Consider the following 16,997-nt stretch of genomic DNA (forward strand, 5'->3'; position numbering starts at 1 on the left):
AAAAATAAAAAAAGACAGAGATGGAGCGAGCAATAAAGTTTAGTTAGTCTAAGACGATTGTCATTGATAATGTCCATGGTTGAATTTGGATCAATTAGGGCCTGGCAGATGTGCAGAATCATGGTTGACCCCAGGGCTTAAAGGATACAATCCAATTTTCCTCAACAAATGTAATACCATTAGGCTGGATAAACACAGACAACTCACAAGGGAGGAGTCTCTTAAAAACCAGGGAAAGGAATGAGACAGACAGAGACAGAGCAGTTACTCAGAAGAAAGAGGCAATACCCAAAAGGGCTTGGAAACAGAGAAACCTAAAGACTGGAAAGTTAGTGATACCCCACAGATGGTGAAACTTTTTCGAGAAAATGAGGGCCTGAGAGAATAGAAAACATGGGAAGAAAAGACTAAACAACCTCACCTGATCACTGAGAGGGAGATACTGAGTCCACTGTGGCCAGACAGAAGAACAGAGCTGACAAGGCAAAAGAAAAACAGTTTGGAGAGTTACAAGCTCTTACAGAGCCTCAGCATTGTTACAGTAGTGCTGGAGAACAAACTTGCCTCACAACTTTCTGGGCTGAACTCCAAATCAACTCTGGCTGACGACACTGAGGAAGACAAACAAAAAAACTGACTTGAGATCTATCGCTGGAGCTATGAGGATCTTCAATAAAAACCTTCGCCTTCAGGACGTCACCATCATGTACTTCACTGCCCTTGCTGCCGTAATGGTCATCTTGGTGGCTTCATATCAGGTGCCCTCCAGTGCTGTCGAAGTGTCCAGCCTTAAATCGAACCCCTCCAGCTCACTTCCACCTCTCCCAATGCCCTTCCGCGTGCCCCTTGACCCACGCGGGGAGCTCCAGCTGGCCTGGAACATCAGCTATGCTGACCAGAAGATTTACATGGAGCTGAGGATCGCAAATCTCAAACACGGCGTGATCCTAGGGATGTCTGACCGCGGGGAGCTGACCAATGCCGATTTGGTTGTGCTGTGGGACTCAGGAACTAAAAGCTACTTTGGGGTAAGCAGCCCTAAAATGTGTGTCATTTGCATAATCTTTGCATAAGGTTTTGAGAAGAAAGAAACGTAAAGGTGTAAAATCATTTTCTCAATCCTCTCTTTTTCACCCTCAATCTCAAACTTTCAATTTTCATGTTCACTTGTCAGATTCATTACTGCACAGGTATTACATGATAGTCCCTAAGAAGTGGAGATTTTCTTACTCATCTGTCTGTGGTCCCCGGGGCGTGAGATTGGTGTTCATGCGAAAGGAGCTGCCGGACGGCTTGCTTCTTGATCACATAGTCACAAAGGATGTTATCAGTCCCTGCTAATTGGAAATCACTCAAACTGCACTAATAGCTTAAATTCATGAGGGAATCATTAGCGGATTAGCATATGAAAATTGAATCCTGTGCTGATTAAGATGTGTAAAATGCCTCATTTTCATTTCACCACATACAATATTTTTCCATAAATTCAACCAAAATGTTTTCCTGATTTCCTGATGTTTCTGAAAATAACAAATATCTTCCTATAAAAATTATATTCCTGTTATATTTGTATATTGCCAATAGGGTTTAAGTGGAAATATTAATGAGAAACAGTAAGCAGGGTGAATACTGATTGCAGTTAAATGTGATCCGGTCTCAATTCAGATTCGTCCTGGGAAAAATTATGGTTTGTTGGTTGGTAAATCAATGACATACGTTGGGACCTGATATGACACGCAACTTGACATGAGAGAGTCCATTAGTGATTCCTGAACTGAAGCCCTCTCGAACCTACATCTGCAGAGGTCATAGCTTGTGTATTCTGTACACATCTAACACACAAAACACATACTGTAGAAAAAAAAATGATATATCCTGTATGTATTTTCAAAATCATTGCAATTTTGTGTGGAACAGTTATATAAGAGGGACAGAGAGGGAGGCAGAAATAAAAGGAGAGATCTTAGGTGCTATTCTGGACAGATATGAATGTGAGAAACATAACAGAAGCGGATAAACTGAGCTGTTGCAGAGCCTCCTGGCAGAGAAGTGGAGTCTTGTACACCGGGTTGGGAAGGTTTCACAACACGAACCACACAAACAGTTTCACTGATTTCTTTCTGTTAATTGTATCGTGAAAACAATCCACTAAATAGGTTGAGGTTTGCTTTAAAAATTAAAAAATGAGAACATTATTTTTTTACTTTAATTTTTACAATGCATACCATCTGGAAATGAGCTGTTACTCAAAAAAACAATTAAAAAAAGGTCACCCATAATCTAATCTCTAACCTTGAAATCATGTCTATATGTGACGAATAAACTTTTTTTTTTTACATACAATAATAACTTATGTGTGTTTATGAATGCAGTCATGAATCATTCTGAACGCATTATGTGTGTGTTTTCTCTTTCAGGATGCGTGGAGTGACAGCAAGGGCCACGTCTCATTGGACAGCCAACAAGACTATGAGTTGATCGAAACTAAACAGGCACCCAACAGTTGCTACCTGCTCTTCAAAAGGTCATTTAGTACCTGTGATCCCAGAGACTACCTTATAGAGGTGTGTTAAGTGGGCGTGTGGCTAAAAAACAAATCCTTTAAATCCTGTTAACCCTTCATTAATACCGGGTACATGTACAGTAAAGGGTAAGCACACATGTTGCTTTATATGCAACCTATGGCCTCAAGCCAAAACACCTGACAGTTAACAGGTGGCGAGCAGAAGTAGAGAACATGAGACGAAGGCGGGAAAGATGGTGTGAACATGCATTTGTGCATCCTAAAGAACCATACAGTGTATTTCCCTGTATGTGTGTGTGTGTGTGTGTGTGTGGGAGGTGTACATAGAGTTTATATATATAAAAGCAATGAGGCTGATGATCGTGGAGAATTCATGGTTTCAGGTATGGAAATGAAATACTCAGATAGTTGGGATGAACATCCACTGAGGCATTCATTATAATGATTATGGTTTCCATGGTACCACATCAGACCTCTAAAGTTGCAGACTCAAAACTGATCACTCATCACTATGACAACATAATGAAACGCTCTCTGTGTTTGCTTTAGCAGGCATTTCAGCCAAATAATCATAAGAGACTCTTTATTTGAAATACTCATCCCTGCTGTTGTGACCATCAAGCATGCTTTCTTTTCTGATTGGTCAGGAGGGAACTGTGCACATCATCTATGGATTCTTAGATCAACCACTTGCCTCGTTGGAGCAGCTGAACCTGTCCCAGATCCACACTGGACTACAGAGAGTGTTGTTACTGCGCCCTGACACGCCCTCACCTACACTGCCTCCAGATGTGCAGAAACTGGAAGTCTTGGCGCCTAATGTCATCATACCAAATCAAGAGACCACCTACTGGTGCTTCATACAGAAGCTGCCTGAAAACATGCCCAAGAGCCACATTGTTATGGTATAAATGCCTCTAAAAATGGAAACACTTAACATTGAGTTTATTTACACACGGTGCAGTGGGTGTTTCAGATGGAGATCGTGCACAGGCAGCTATTATTGCTCCTTGTTTACCAGCTGGGCCTAACAAAACAAGACCTGCATTGTCGTGGTTAGAAAGAAGAACCATAAATCTAAGAAAATATATCAACATACACACATCAACAAACACATCACCTCACATCCTTATTTTTGTCCCCTCACAAATAGGTCTGGTGTACACAATGTGATGAAATGTGAATAGATCCAGAAAAAAATAGTACAGTAGAATAATATATGGAAGTTATTGCACAGTATAGTTGCATATAAATAATTAAGAATTTGAATCTTCCTCTTTTTCATGCTTCTTTTTCCACCTCTCTCTCTCTCTGTTTGTCAGTATGAGTCAGTGATAACTCCAGGTAACGAGGCCATCGTGCATCACATCGAAGTGTTTGAGTGTTCTCCGGATGTGCGTGATGTGCCGGAATACAGCGGCTCATGTGATGACAAGATGAAGCCGAGCAAGCTTAACTTCTGCCGCCATGTTCTAGCCGCATGGGCTATGGGTGCTGAGGTATGATGGGGAAGAGACACTCATGCACATCCTGTTACTTTCATTCAGTTCTATCCTAAACTGGATACAACTTTAATGATTCAAAATAAACCCAAAAACTGCCCCTTCAAAGATGGACTCAAACTGAGTGACCAACACCATCAGATAAAGCCAAATAAACCTATAAAATGACGAGTTTTTCAGACACATAACTGGTGTCTAATTGAAAAAAAAGAGTTGGAACAGAGCTCGATTTTAGTCCAGTCCGTGTACCTATTATGGGAGATAAACAAAAACTCCTACGCAAGTAATATCCAAGCAGAAAACCTTGTAAAGATGATCCCACATGCAGCACAGGTCTATTAAGAGCTCAGAGACAGTCTGCATGTGGGAAGTACACTCATATACAGATATGGGAGTACATGCAAATATTCACAAACTTGCTCAACACAAACACGACTGAAAAGCACATAGTTATGCACACCGGGAAGAGGCGCATCCATAGGTTTCCTCATGGCTGATAATTTTATTCAACTGACTCATTGAGTTCTGGCTACGTTCCTGACAGTCAGCTAGGCAACTAGTCAGCCAGCTAAAAGGTTTTTGAGTGAAGAAGAAACTCACCAGCTTGTCAGTCAGTCAGTCATCTATCAGGTATTATATCACCCCACTTATGTACTATGGCTACCAACCAGCCGCCTGACCAAGCAAGCAGCCTGCTTGTCACATAAAGCAAAGAGGACAGGGAACGACGAGCCTGCCACCATATTTCTCTGGTATGCTCCCCACTGTATCACAGCCAGCCTGGCCCCTCTCTTACTGGATTATCTGCAAGCCAAACAAAAACAAGCAGGATGCCTCTTGTGAGCTCAGAAGACAAGATTAGGTGGGAAATATTCAGGCCTCTTTCATCACCTCTTAATAGTGTTGTTTCATTCTCCCCGGCATTGCATCAGAAGAGAAACGTGGCCTTGCAAAAAAAAAAAAAGAAAAAAGAAAAACATACAAAACAAGGGAAAAAGAGAATGGGGGAAGTTTGAAAGAGGAATGTAGGGGAGAAAGTAAGTCTCTCAGGATTATACTGTTATGACGTGATCAAATTAAACAATTCTTTCTTCCATTACAAAATGTATGTATCAGCAACGGCGGCTTACGGTCGATCTCCCTGTGAAATGAAGACACTGATGATGAATCAAGATTTCCTGATAATAGCATGCAGGTTCTGACACCCATGGGGCCAGCAGTGACTAGTAGTAAGAATTAATTTTTACTACAATAAGCAGAATATTTCAGAATCCAAGGAATGAAAGAGGAAGAAAAAGAAAGAATACAACCTTTCTCACTGTAAAAATAATCAATAAACATTTCGATCCAGTTAATAGATCCCCAAAATTATACTTTGAAATGATTTAAACCTACTCAGTTTTCTGTATCAAACTCATTTTAAAATGTTTGTGTGTGTGTATTTGCTTGCAGGCTTTTTATTATCCTCCCGATGCAGGGCTGCCTATTGGTGGACCCGGTTCTTCAAGGTTTCTTCGTCTAGAGGTCCATTACCACAACCCTCTCCTTATATCTGGTACATACAGTACACATGTTAACAGACACACTTGAACCCGAGCATGTACTGTCACGCATCTTTTTTTCTCTTACACACACATACACAGGCGGCAGAATTGTTCTCCCACATTGTTTTTGTTGTTGTCTTCTGTTATATGTGTGCATCGTCTTATCTCTTCCGTCCTTCCAACAGAGATAGAACATCAAGTTAAAATCCTGGACACGAATCTCGAAAATAGTAACACTGGTGTGCTCAGCGATCATGATTCGATTTGTTTGTATGTATGGTGCATTTTATGCCTTCAGAGGACTGCCCGTAGAGAAATAATAGGAAATAAGGGAAGAGAGAGATGGTCTCTAGCTGGAACTGAATGTGAGATGTTGCAAATCAAACCCCCAGGCCACAAGGGAACCTCCTTCATGTGAATCTCAGAAATATTACCCGAACAGAACAAAATGTACGACCACATGCAGAGCACACATTCCATGCTGATTATACTTCAGCTCTCAAATCTTAAATTTACTCTATAGAAGATCACATGCAGTAAATTGACCTGTCACTAATCTATATTTCATAGCTTGGTTTACTGCAAAATAATTTTGGATATTTTCATATGATCTAAGAGTAAACTTCTTGTATATATTCCCCATGCAGACCGCCATGACTCATCAGGGATACGGCTGCATTTTACCCCTAGTCTGAGGCGGTATGATGCAGGGATCATGGAGCTGGGCCTTGTTTATACTCCTGTGATGGCTATCCCACCAAAACAACACACCTTCTACCTCAGTGGATATTGCACATCCAAGTGTACTCAGACTGTATGTATACAAAAAATATGGTTTGTATGAAGTTTTGGTCCCTAAAGCACAAAAATCTTTATTGGACCTTGACCTTAAAAATCTCCGCATCCCCCATTTGTGTGTATAGGCTTTGCCTCCAGGAGGAATCTATATATTTGCATCCCAGCTGCACACCCACCTGGCAGGGCGTGGGGTGAGGACAGTTTTGGTGAGGGGAGGCAAAGAGCTGGAGGTGGTACAAGAGGACCAGCACTTCAGTACACACTACCAGGTGAGCAACAGTAAATCTTATTTTACCCAGAGGAACTGTGTGCAGAGATCCACCTTTGTGCATTGTATCTTGAGTGAAAAGTGAGTTTTACTTCAGTTCACACTGAGCTGTATGCTTCTGGGACGAAGATCATCCTGAACAAAGAACTGAGAAATGAAGTCTGAGGCCAGCTGATTCAACTGTCGGCTTAGTCTTTGATTTTTAGTGGTCGACCCATGTATATAGGCTTAATAACAATCTAAACATACAAGCATGATGGTCCATTGAGTACTCGTTAGAGATGAGGAGTTCAAGAAGAACATAATGACCATGTGATATTTAAAGAATTGGGCAAAGGAAGTGGCATTGTGCAGTTTGGCCAATTACTTATTATTAAAGGTCAAGTGTGTAGGATTTAGAGGCATCCGTTGGTGAGGCTGCAGATTGTAAACAGCTGAATAGCACTAAATCGTGGTGGACTCAATGGAAGAGGACCCGCTCTCTCTGTAGATATAAAGGTTTCATTCTGAGGTAACAAAAACACAAAGATTGAGGTGATTGTACACCTCAATCTGTATTGAGTGAAATCTCAAAATTTCAACATTAAAAAATTCCTTTGCACTTACTCCTAGATGCAGAAGCTGCAGGCCAAACTTGCAAAAAGCCAAAATATTAAAACCGTATTTTTTATATTTCTCTCAGCTCTATGCCTGTTGGTTGATACTAAGGATATAAATCTTTAAAATCAATTTACAAATATATAAATATATTCTTTAGAAAAAGGTAATTCCCTAAAACAGCGGGGCACAAGATTTTTTAGCAAACAATACTCAAACAGGAGTAAATAGTGCATTTGATGGGGATTATTTTAAGCAGTGGATTAATACACATGGTGTAAGTATCTCAAAATGATGGACATGTTAACTGTAATGAAGGAACACATGTTCCAGTGAGTGTCTCATTTATGTGTTTTTAATAGTTTTTATGGCACAGAGGACTGAGCAACTCTGGCTTTGCATCAATTCATGCTTTTGTGAAAATATAAATCACCTTAACAATCGCATATGACCCTTTTAAGGGTTGATAATAGTACTCATTTTTGACGAAACACTTACATGGCTAATCAGTCACTAATTACCTGAGCTTTTATCTGACCTCTTGTGTAATTTGCTCATTTGTCAGTAATATTCTACAGAAAGTCATAACCCTTTTATGACAAGCAGTTAGGCCTGACCATCACTGACCATCAAGTCAACATCAAAACTGACCCACAACAACATTAACGCTATTAGGAGACAGCAGGCGACATATGTTGTGTTGTCTTTTTTTATATGCACAATATCCTCGGGCAGGTACACGCACACAGACAGACACACACACACACACACACACACACAGAGCAGAGGACATCTGCTAGACGGCCTGATAAAATCTCCAGCTGCTGTTGTCAAACTAATCAGAGGGTACCTGTGTGGCGGCGTTGTTTCAAACCCTGCAGCCTCATTAGCCACACAAAGGGTTTATCAAAGCATTCTCGGCAAAGCTAACGGACCTTTTCACACATACACACACAGCCGGTAAGCACGAAAAATGTCTCGGAGGAAGGAAGAATCAAAAGCAACCGGTGTTTTATCTTGCTGCATTTGAAGTAAACCTACTGTACACAAAGTGTCTAATTAGGCCCAAAATTAAGATGCTAGAGAGGGAAATGCATTGGAAGAAACACATCCAGTGACAACAATGAGTTCTGTTTTGAGCTTTGAAAAAGCACTGTTCTGTTCAATCCACCAAGATCATTGTCTGCGTTTTGGAAATGCAGAAACCAGCATTCCAGTCATATCACTGATAACAGCCGTATTGGCAGCTTGTGTGTTTTCATGTCCAAATATACAGATGGAAGAACACAGGAATCTAAAAAAAATATATGAATGTCTAATGTGCTGCATTTCTTCTCTTGCTTATAGACAATCAGAGTTCTACTGAAAATGGTGAACGTGTTACCCGTAAGTATAAAACCGATCAATACGCCTGCATTTGAATTGTGCTCCGGTTCACTTTTGTGCAGAGTTCTCATTCAGCAAGAATGGAGATTTTACTATTCTGCAAGGTCAGCCAACGACTTCTGAATGGTAGTGCCCCAGATGTATACCCCCCCCCCCTCCCCTCTGCATTTAAAGCATTGAATTAAAATACCTCGCTGCTGTATAAGGTGCTTAAATAGAGTGTAAATAGGGACAAGCTGTAAAATCTGTGCTGTGATAGGACGTTCTCAGGAGACGGCAGCAGCTGAGCTCAAAGCAGAATTCTGTTCAGCTGGCTCTCTTGAATAACTAATTTTCTGTCAGTAACCTTGAATTATGTCCAGTGCTGTTTTCTTAAACTTGAAGTACAGTATGGTGAACTGCTGCGTTTGTGCTTGATACCGCAGGGCGATGTCCTCATAACAAAGTGTACTTATAACACAGAAGACAGGAGCAAGCCTACAGTGGTAAGCAGAACACCGTCAATATACTAAAATTCGCCTTGAGCACTGTCAACAACAGCAGAGCTGAGAGTATTCCCTTCTCAAATCTTCCTCTGAATTCCTTTAAATTCATCTTAATACTCCTAGCATCTCCCCCCTCCTCCTAATACCTACGTCTGCCCTTTGTACTATTCATCTACGCCTTCCTTCCCACCTCCGTCCAAAACTCTTTGTCTCCTCAGGGAGGTTTTGGCATCATGGAGGAAATGTGTGTCAACTACATTCACTACTATCCTCGAACTAGACTGGAGCTCTGCAAGACCCATGTTGACCCAGGATACCTGCAGAAATACTTTAACTTCATTAACAGGTAGCACACGCACAAGCCACGCTCGCTCCCTCCCCGAAAATCACTTGCTTGTTCCCCTTGTCCTTCATTTTCATCTTTTTTATTTTGCATCTCGACTTCCATCTCCCGTGTGACTAAGCAATTTTTGGTTTCAGCTTTCATCCCTTCCCCCTCCCTCGCTCCCAGGAACCAGGAGTGATTACTTTCTTTTAATCTCGAAAACCAGATGCTTTGTCCTTTAAAGTGAAACTGCGTTCTCCTAATGCCAATTTGAACCAAGCTGCTTTTTTAAAAATTTAAATCTCTTCCTCCTTGCTCAATCTCACCCTGCCTCCCTCTTTTATCGACTTTCCTTCAACCTCTCTCTCTCTCTCTCTCTCCTCCCTTCAGATTCCATGGAAATGACCAGTGTGCGTGTGGTGAGGTTAATGTGACGGAGCAGTATTCTCAACTACAGTGGGACGCATTCACCGGAGAAGTGCTGGACTCCCTTTATAATACAGCCCCCATGTCCATGCACTGCAACCAGTCAAGTGCACGGCTCTTTCCCGTAAGTCCCTACTCACACACAATCGACTGCCAAGCCACCAATTAAACCAGTTCAGAGGCAGACATCAGTTGGACAGCATAGTCAGACCAGCTGAATGGACAGCTTATTAACTTGTAATACAAACATAGAAACACACACACCAGATGTTTGGATCAGAGCGAAATAAATCAATTATAGTTCAAAACAGCGTGGAGGCCTTGATCAAGTCAGAACCAAAATCTTTCTCCTTGACGAGCAACATTAGGGGTGCAAGTGCAAACCAGGACAAACACACCTACATAAAGAGATTCACATGTTTGAGTAAAGCTGATCTCTGTGTGGAAACAGCACGCAGATTAAAACATCAGGATGAGATTCAGGAAAGCAAGCATACTGTATGAAGCGCATGGAAAATATTCATTTCCATTCATTTCATTAACCACAACGGGTGCTCTTGTTCATAAGCTGGCATGCATTCCATTAATGGTGCCACCGCTGGAAGGCAGCTAAAAAAAAACTATGGCTACAACGACTTTCAAGATATTTTTGGGTGAAGCCATCAAGCGTGAAATAATCTCCAAGTAATTCAGCAGTCAGCCTCTCACAGTGTTAGTCTTTGTAGTGTCGATACTCCATATAAAGGGCAGCAGATGTTGTTTGGCACTACAAAAACTTTACAAGGAATAATGAGGAAAGCACCAGCTGTAGGCAGGAGCCGTTGCAAAAAAAAAAAAAAAAAAAAGTGGAGCTTTATTATACAAAAATGGTGAAGGGGCAAAAAGATTGAGAAGTTCAACAATGATAACAGCTCCACTATTATAATCCACCACCTCATAGTCTCTTTCTGTAGATAGTTCACTTCCATTTTACCTTTTCAAACCTTACCCAACTACCGAACTGCATCCTACCAGCTGCGCAGGCAAACATAGGGTGAGCTACATAAGTCCATACGCATTAAAATAATATGCAATAAAATACTTGCTTATTGCTGACATTTAAACTTAGCTGTAGGCCGACACAAGTACACTGGATTCAACATTTTTACCCTCTCTACCATCACTTGACAGTGTCTAGACACCCACTGTTTTGAGGACCTATTTCAGTGAATGAGGAGATGGTCAGCACAAGCACAAGCAGACAAAAAATGACAGATCTGCTGGCAAAAAAATGAATTACACTGATATTAATGCACAAAAACACTGCTCCTGTAACGTTTAGGAGCTGTACCTTGTGAAAGGGGGAAGAAAATGGCCTCAAAGCTGTCCCACTAAGATATACTCAAGACCACAAAAAAAAGTGCGACGGAGTGTATTTTTTGAAGACGCGCCATGGTTGATGCATCGTACAGTGACAACCGTGCAGTTACCTAATAAAACCTGCTGTCTAAATATCAAGGCCACTTCCTGTTTTTTTGCCAAACAAACCATCACCGGTATCATATTTCTGTTTCTCCAGGGAGAGTGGGACAAACAGCCTGTACCTGTGGTTACCTCCATCCTTGAAAAACCTCGCTACCCCTGTGAGGGAGGAGTACTTCCCACCAGCCAACCTGCTACACCCCCAAACTGAGCCAGAGCGACATTGGCTCACTTCAAGCCCAGGGAGGGGACACCTGACATGGGGAAAGTTAAAAAGAAAGTTCCTGCTACTGCAGTATCTGAGCTGTGTTTGTGTGATAGATAGATGTGTTTGAGGAATATGATTTTATGGCTATTTATTTTGTTCTATTTTAAGTATTATTAAGACATGAACCATTATGTCATAAACAGTTCTATAATAAATGACTTGAGCAGTAATCACAGTCAAAAATGAAAAATTAAAAAATGCAAAAATGTTTTGTGAGACACGTCCCGCTGTGTCCTTGGATTTTTTTTTCGTGTGCAATAAATCCTAAATGTCACAAAAATGTTAAAAAGGAATTTATTGAAAACACAAATTGCTTTGGACAGAATAATTGATACATATCCTTCCCTGCTCATTTATGATCTTCGAACTGGTCAAAAAGAAAAAAAAAAAAAGATAATAACAAGCAGAACAACAATTTAAAGAACCATATTCAAAAAAAATTTATTATTTTGCATTTAAGAATCAACTTCATCTGCTTTTTACCATCAAGACCATTTCATATTACACTACGGACGTCTACAAAATTAATTAGAAAAAAAAAACCTCTGGACATATTGTGGTAGAGGAGTGATAGTATTTTATCAATCTGTTTCACATTTCCCATATAAATCTTGTTTTTAACCAAAGCCTCTACTGAGACCAACCATTTCAATGATTAATGGCCTCCTGCGCAGAGTCAGTGAATCATTCCACATTAGTAAACATTTTGTGCTGAACGTGCACCGACACACACATCTGAGAAGCAAGTAGTAGTTATACATACAAATTCCCCTCATCTGCGTTTGCACACTTCATTGGCTGCTGTTCACACAGCTTATGTGTGTGAGATGAGCTTTGGTTATTGTTTCGCCTGAACTGTGTCTGTGTAATTGGATGTAAACACACAGACGGAAAATAGAATTAATATTCAAATTCTAGGTTAAGTGTCAAAAACAAAAACGAACTATGGATGGAACTACATTTTGCAGTTAACTTGCATACGCTCACATTAGCACAAAAAAAAATGAATGAATGAAAAAATTAACATATAACATATGTTAACACATTAACATCTTTGATCACTGAACATACCTGCATTAAAGACATGAATCAGGTTATGAAGGTAGTTTAGAACTTAGTGGTTTCTCTTTGTGCCGTTAAAAGTCACAGTTTTGATTTTCTTTGTGAACTATTCACAAAGAAACCAGAAAGCAAACTTATTAGCAGTTATTATGCTTATACACACACACAGTGTATTTATGTAGAAGCACCATGAATTCTAAATGTGTAAATGTATAATTAAGACCAGACCCAAAGAACCAGACACCTACGACAACAGTCCCATAATACAGACCTGCCATACTCCATTGTATGAGTTCACATCTTAATTGCAAGTATTAATTAATGAAGCCAAAGCATTTTTCAACGCCTCCCACTGATGCTTCTCGGTAAAACTACTGTAGAAAAAGAAGAGAGCAGTAGTTATCTCTCCTCTAACTGCTTGGGAGAGCTTTCCGGTAAATCAGATCAATGTTGAGTTTGATTCGACAAGACAAAACAAGACAGAACTCCTAAGAATGCTTGTATTGGTAGATATTAAATCACAATGCATCCGTTAAGAAACTGAACTAAAAGAATTGAGTTTGCAAACGGCGACGACAGAAGTTTATCACCGCGAAGCACAGCAGCAGGAGGACGGATCAGAAAACTAGGGGGGGGGTTGTATCTGTAACAGCTGCTTTCTGATAACTCCTGTCTTTTTCTTTCATTTTTCTTCAGCAGTGTTTTGTCCCCGACTGGTAGAAAGTGCCTCAGGGCATTTTTTTTGTTTTCCTTCTACCTTTCCATCTCACTCTAAGAGACCAAGTAAAGCAAGTAAAACATCAGTCACTTTAATTTGACTCAAACTGCCTGAAGGGCTAGTGTATAGTTTGACAATACTTTTATTCCCTAATACGGGACTCTGTGGTCTCATAGGATAAATTAGAAATGACATATTACATTGTTTTAATATAATTTAATATTGTGCACTGTAAGGACAACATTAGAATTAATATTTTTAATACTTTCTCTAATAAAAGGTCTCTGGCCCTGACACTAATTGAGAATTTATAGTATTTACTTTAAGTAAAAACACATGCACACACACACATTTTAAGTCCTATTCCCATTACTTTGGTTTCAAAGACAACAGCTGTATTCTTCTCTTCACATAAAACATCATCATCACACCTATACTATTGTACTCGGGTTCACTACGACACAAGCTGCTAGTGCTTCATATAGATTAAGACGTGCTGAGGTATCTAGTGTTAAGACTGTTGGTGTTAATTCATACATGCAGATTAAGGCCCCATTCTGAATTAGCTTGAGTTGACTATTGATTGTCTCATGTGAACAAACGTTTAGTTTAGTTTCTAAAACTGGCTAAAAATCGATCGTGTGCTGTTATTTGAGTCCTTGAGGAAAGGTGTCCAGGAAAGGTGCAGGCTTATTCAGCGATATCTGGATCACAAATGCATCTTCTTCCCTTTCCCTCAAGTGGGACTGGTAAAAAATCTTTCATTACTGGATAATAAGATTCACTTTGTCTTCATAGTAATACTACTCACATGATAGCTTTCACAAGAGAATATTGCTATTCCCAAACCCAGAGTGAGTGAGTTAGAAAAACGTGGAGCTGAACAACAAAACACTCATTTCAGATTTTAATCGCCACCTCTTTCATATCTTGATACAGATTTTAGACCATCTATAAAAGGCCACATTAAAAATGAGTTCCATCACATCCCCATCCATTCTCCATCAAATCACAGATATAATTTTAATATAATTTTGAGATTCCTAATATTTCACAGATTGGTTTGGACTAAAACAGCTTCATGTAAAAAACAAACAAAAACAAAAAAACAGTTGCACCTCTCTGAGCCTCATTCTCCGAGTGTTTTTACATGTGTGGTCCTCCTCAAGCATAGATGCCCTTGACGCGTTTATTCTCAGGGTCAAATGGAGATTTGAGGTGGGCCTTGGCCTTGTACATCACTCCCATTCTCTCCAGGGTAAACTCGCCACTCTTTATGAAATCCGCACTCACCTGATAAAAGACAGGAAGAGAGAATGGGGAAAATGAAATTAGGGAAATGACAGAGAGAAATGAGCAAATGATGGATAGAGGAGAGGGAATTTAAAATTTTGGGCATGAGAAGATGATTGAGATTAAAACAGAGTGAATATGAGATGACCAATTAATCCACACTTTGTAAAAAGAGTGTTCCCAACTGGTACAGCACTCCAGAACGATTGATTTCACTGTGTTCATACCTAACAGGAGAGAACGGCGCGGGAGTTATAAAACACTGAAGGCAATTCATCCACTCATAAGTCAATGTCAGCTCCCTCATAAGAGAGCAAATATTCTCTGACAGACTCCTTCTTCCCTCCCTGCAGCTTTCCCACTGATCTGTCACTCTGTCATTCACACTCAGAGCTCGCTCTCATCACCACTTCACTACTTCCATGCCTTTAGAGGGAACAGTATTGTGGTCAAGAGGCTCTATCCAACTAACAGTTTCATTTATTCCCTTACTACAGCATGAAAGGTCTACAGCCAAATGACATCGCGGTAACGGTACACCAGGAACAAAACTGATGGCGTTGTCTTCAAGCGATGCAATGATCAGAGAACGCCATTGACAGCAACAGCTGAACACCAAGGGGAAGAGAGAGAAAACCACAGGGAGCAAAGAACTACAGGCCAGTGTCGAATCCGAGTTGCCGCCTTTCGTACCTGAGTGCATGCTCGACCACTTGAGTCCCTCATTTTTTTTTAAAAGCAAATCTGCAGCAAGCTGCAACAATCGCTGACAAATCACAGCGGGGTTGTGAGTCTAAAAAAAAAATCATCTTTGCCTTTGAGCACACCACTTTCAACCAATAACTTTTTGTGACTCTCATGTTCCTCACATTTGATGTTCCATCTGTTATTCTGTGTGTGTGTTATTATTATCAAAAAAAAAAAAAAAAAAAAAAAAAAAAAAGAGCTCAGCTCTCATTCTTGTATGCAAAAACACAAATCACACAACAGTCGTCCTTGTCTATTTTTTGGTCCTAAAGTTGTGTTTGTGTATGTGAGTGAAGTGTGTTGCAAAATCTTTACCACTCCTCCATCAGGGTTGCGGATATATCCATAACCGATAGTTTTGTCGATAAAGAAGCCATAGTCGGAACGCCGCAGGTGACCAATAGGAACGCCGTTACGGAAAATGGCCTCCAGACCAAACATTGGTACTTTCCTGGTAGGGAGAGAAAAAAGGGAGTGTTTAATTAGATTCAAACAATCACTGTACACACCTTGTTTCCTTCACAAAAAAACAAACTTATTTACTTGGTCTTGATCCCTGAGCAGATTTAATTAATGTTCATGTGCACAGTAACATGTTCAGAAATCCGCTGACCGTAAAACTCATTAGACTTACACTCTAACACAGCAGACCTGCACACACAAGATTCACTAATATATGCAAGCACATGCACAACTACACACATTCAAGCTTATCACAGCTATCAGGCCCAAACACAATGTGCCAGCTTTGATGAATAATGTTTTCATTGCATTCCAGTTGTTGTGTGCTTCCTATCACAAACAGTTTAGTTTGATCACAGTGCATTTCTGAGTGTAACTAATTGGTTTGATACATGCAAGGTTCGTAGAATTTCCTCATCTCATTTGAGGATTTAACTCTTCCAGCTGAAGATTCAACATTAATAATAAACCAAACACCAAACCAAGAGTTAGTGTAATTATATCTTTTTTTATATATATATTTTAACTGATAATATAAAAACACTGAAAACATTTGACTTAATTTAGATTCTAACTAATTTATTTGATTAAAACTAATATGCAGAATGTCAATAAAGAAAAATCTTAACAGGCAAAAAAATGAATAACATTAATTCAACTGCTTCTTTATCCTGCAACACAATATATCTGAGGCTCGGGAATCTAAACCATACAATCAGAATGACTCACACAGCACATCTGGTGAATGCATTCATAAAATAGTTTCTGTTCTCTGAATAAGAGTAGGTTATGGCTGAGGGATATATTTGTGAAAGAAACTGAAATGACTTCACACAGTAAACTTCATTTTGTGTCCTCTAAAATTTCCTACAACGACAATTTGTCCATTTCATTCATCTCTTTCTGTCTACCATATAATCTTAGGCTTCTTTTACTCACTCATCAATGGTAAAGCAGACGATGCGCCTTCTCAGCCCCTCCTCCTTCTGTTTCTCCAGCCTATCACGTCCCTGGAACGGGATTGAACTTTTCAGTTTGCAGGTGAAGGCTAGCCCCGCCTCCAAGGGTGTGTCATCTGGACGGAGGTCAGCGTGCCAATGTCTGTACCCTGATAGAGCCAGACGGAGAAAC

General features: G+C 40.1%; 2 protein-coding genes across 4 annotated transcripts in view; one reads left to right on the top strand and one right to left on the bottom strand.

Annotated features, from left to right (window-relative positions):
• Window positions 1-535: 535 nt before the first annotated feature.
• Window positions 536-11,806, top strand: dbh (dopamine beta-hydroxylase (dopamine beta-monooxygenase)). Its single transcript, XM_010737119.3, has 12 exons — window positions 536-1,028; window positions 2,418-2,564; window positions 3,172-3,429; window positions 3,847-4,023; window positions 5,479-5,581; window positions 6,218-6,384; window positions 6,494-6,637; window positions 8,581-8,619; window positions 9,045-9,104; window positions 9,323-9,450; window positions 9,820-9,979; window positions 11,414-11,806. Exons 1-12 carry the CDS (start codon window positions 660-662, stop codon window positions 11,525-11,527), a joined length of 1,866 nt encoding a protein of 621 aa, XP_010735421.2. The 5' UTR covers window positions 536-659; the 3' UTR covers window positions 11,528-11,806.
• A 2,452-nt stretch (window positions 11,807-14,258) lies between these two features.
• The window catches only part of sardh (sarcosine dehydrogenase), a 35,388-nt gene continuing 32,649 nt past the window's right edge, over window positions 14,259-16,997 (bottom strand). For all 3 annotated transcript variants that reach the window (XM_027282204.1, XM_027282202.1, XM_027282203.1), the window contains 3 exons: window positions 16,806-16,974; window positions 15,720-15,855; window positions 14,259-14,657 (listed from right to left, as the gene is read on the bottom strand). In XM_027282204.1, coding sequence (XP_027138005.1) covers window positions 14,529-14,657; window positions 15,720-15,855; window positions 16,806-16,974 — 434 coding nt within the window. In that variant the 3' untranslated portion in view covers window positions 14,259-14,528. The remainder of the gene's footprint in view (window positions 14,658-15,719; window positions 15,856-16,805; window positions 16,975-16,997) is intronic.

Source organism: Larimichthys crocea, chromosome IX (assembly GCF_000972845.2).
Source record: "Larimichthys crocea isolate SSNF chromosome IX, L_crocea_2.0, whole genome shotgun sequence".
NCBI classification, from domain to species: Eukaryota; Metazoa; Chordata; class Actinopteri; family Sciaenidae; genus Larimichthys; species Larimichthys crocea.

Excerpts from the sequence above, each read along its gene's own strand:
- dbh (XM_010737119.3), top strand. The coding sequence starts at position 660 with ATGAGGATCTTCAATAAAAACCTTCGCCTTCAGGACGTCACCATCATG. Across the intron at positions 5,582-6,217 it reads CAACCCTCTCCTTATATCTG|ACCGCCATGACTCATCAGGG; the intron begins GTACATACAGTA and ends TTCCCCATGCAG. Across the intron at positions 9,105-9,322 it reads ACAGGAGCAAGCCTACAGTG|GGAGGTTTTGGCATCATGGA; the intron begins GTAAGCAGAACA and ends TTGTCTCCTCAG.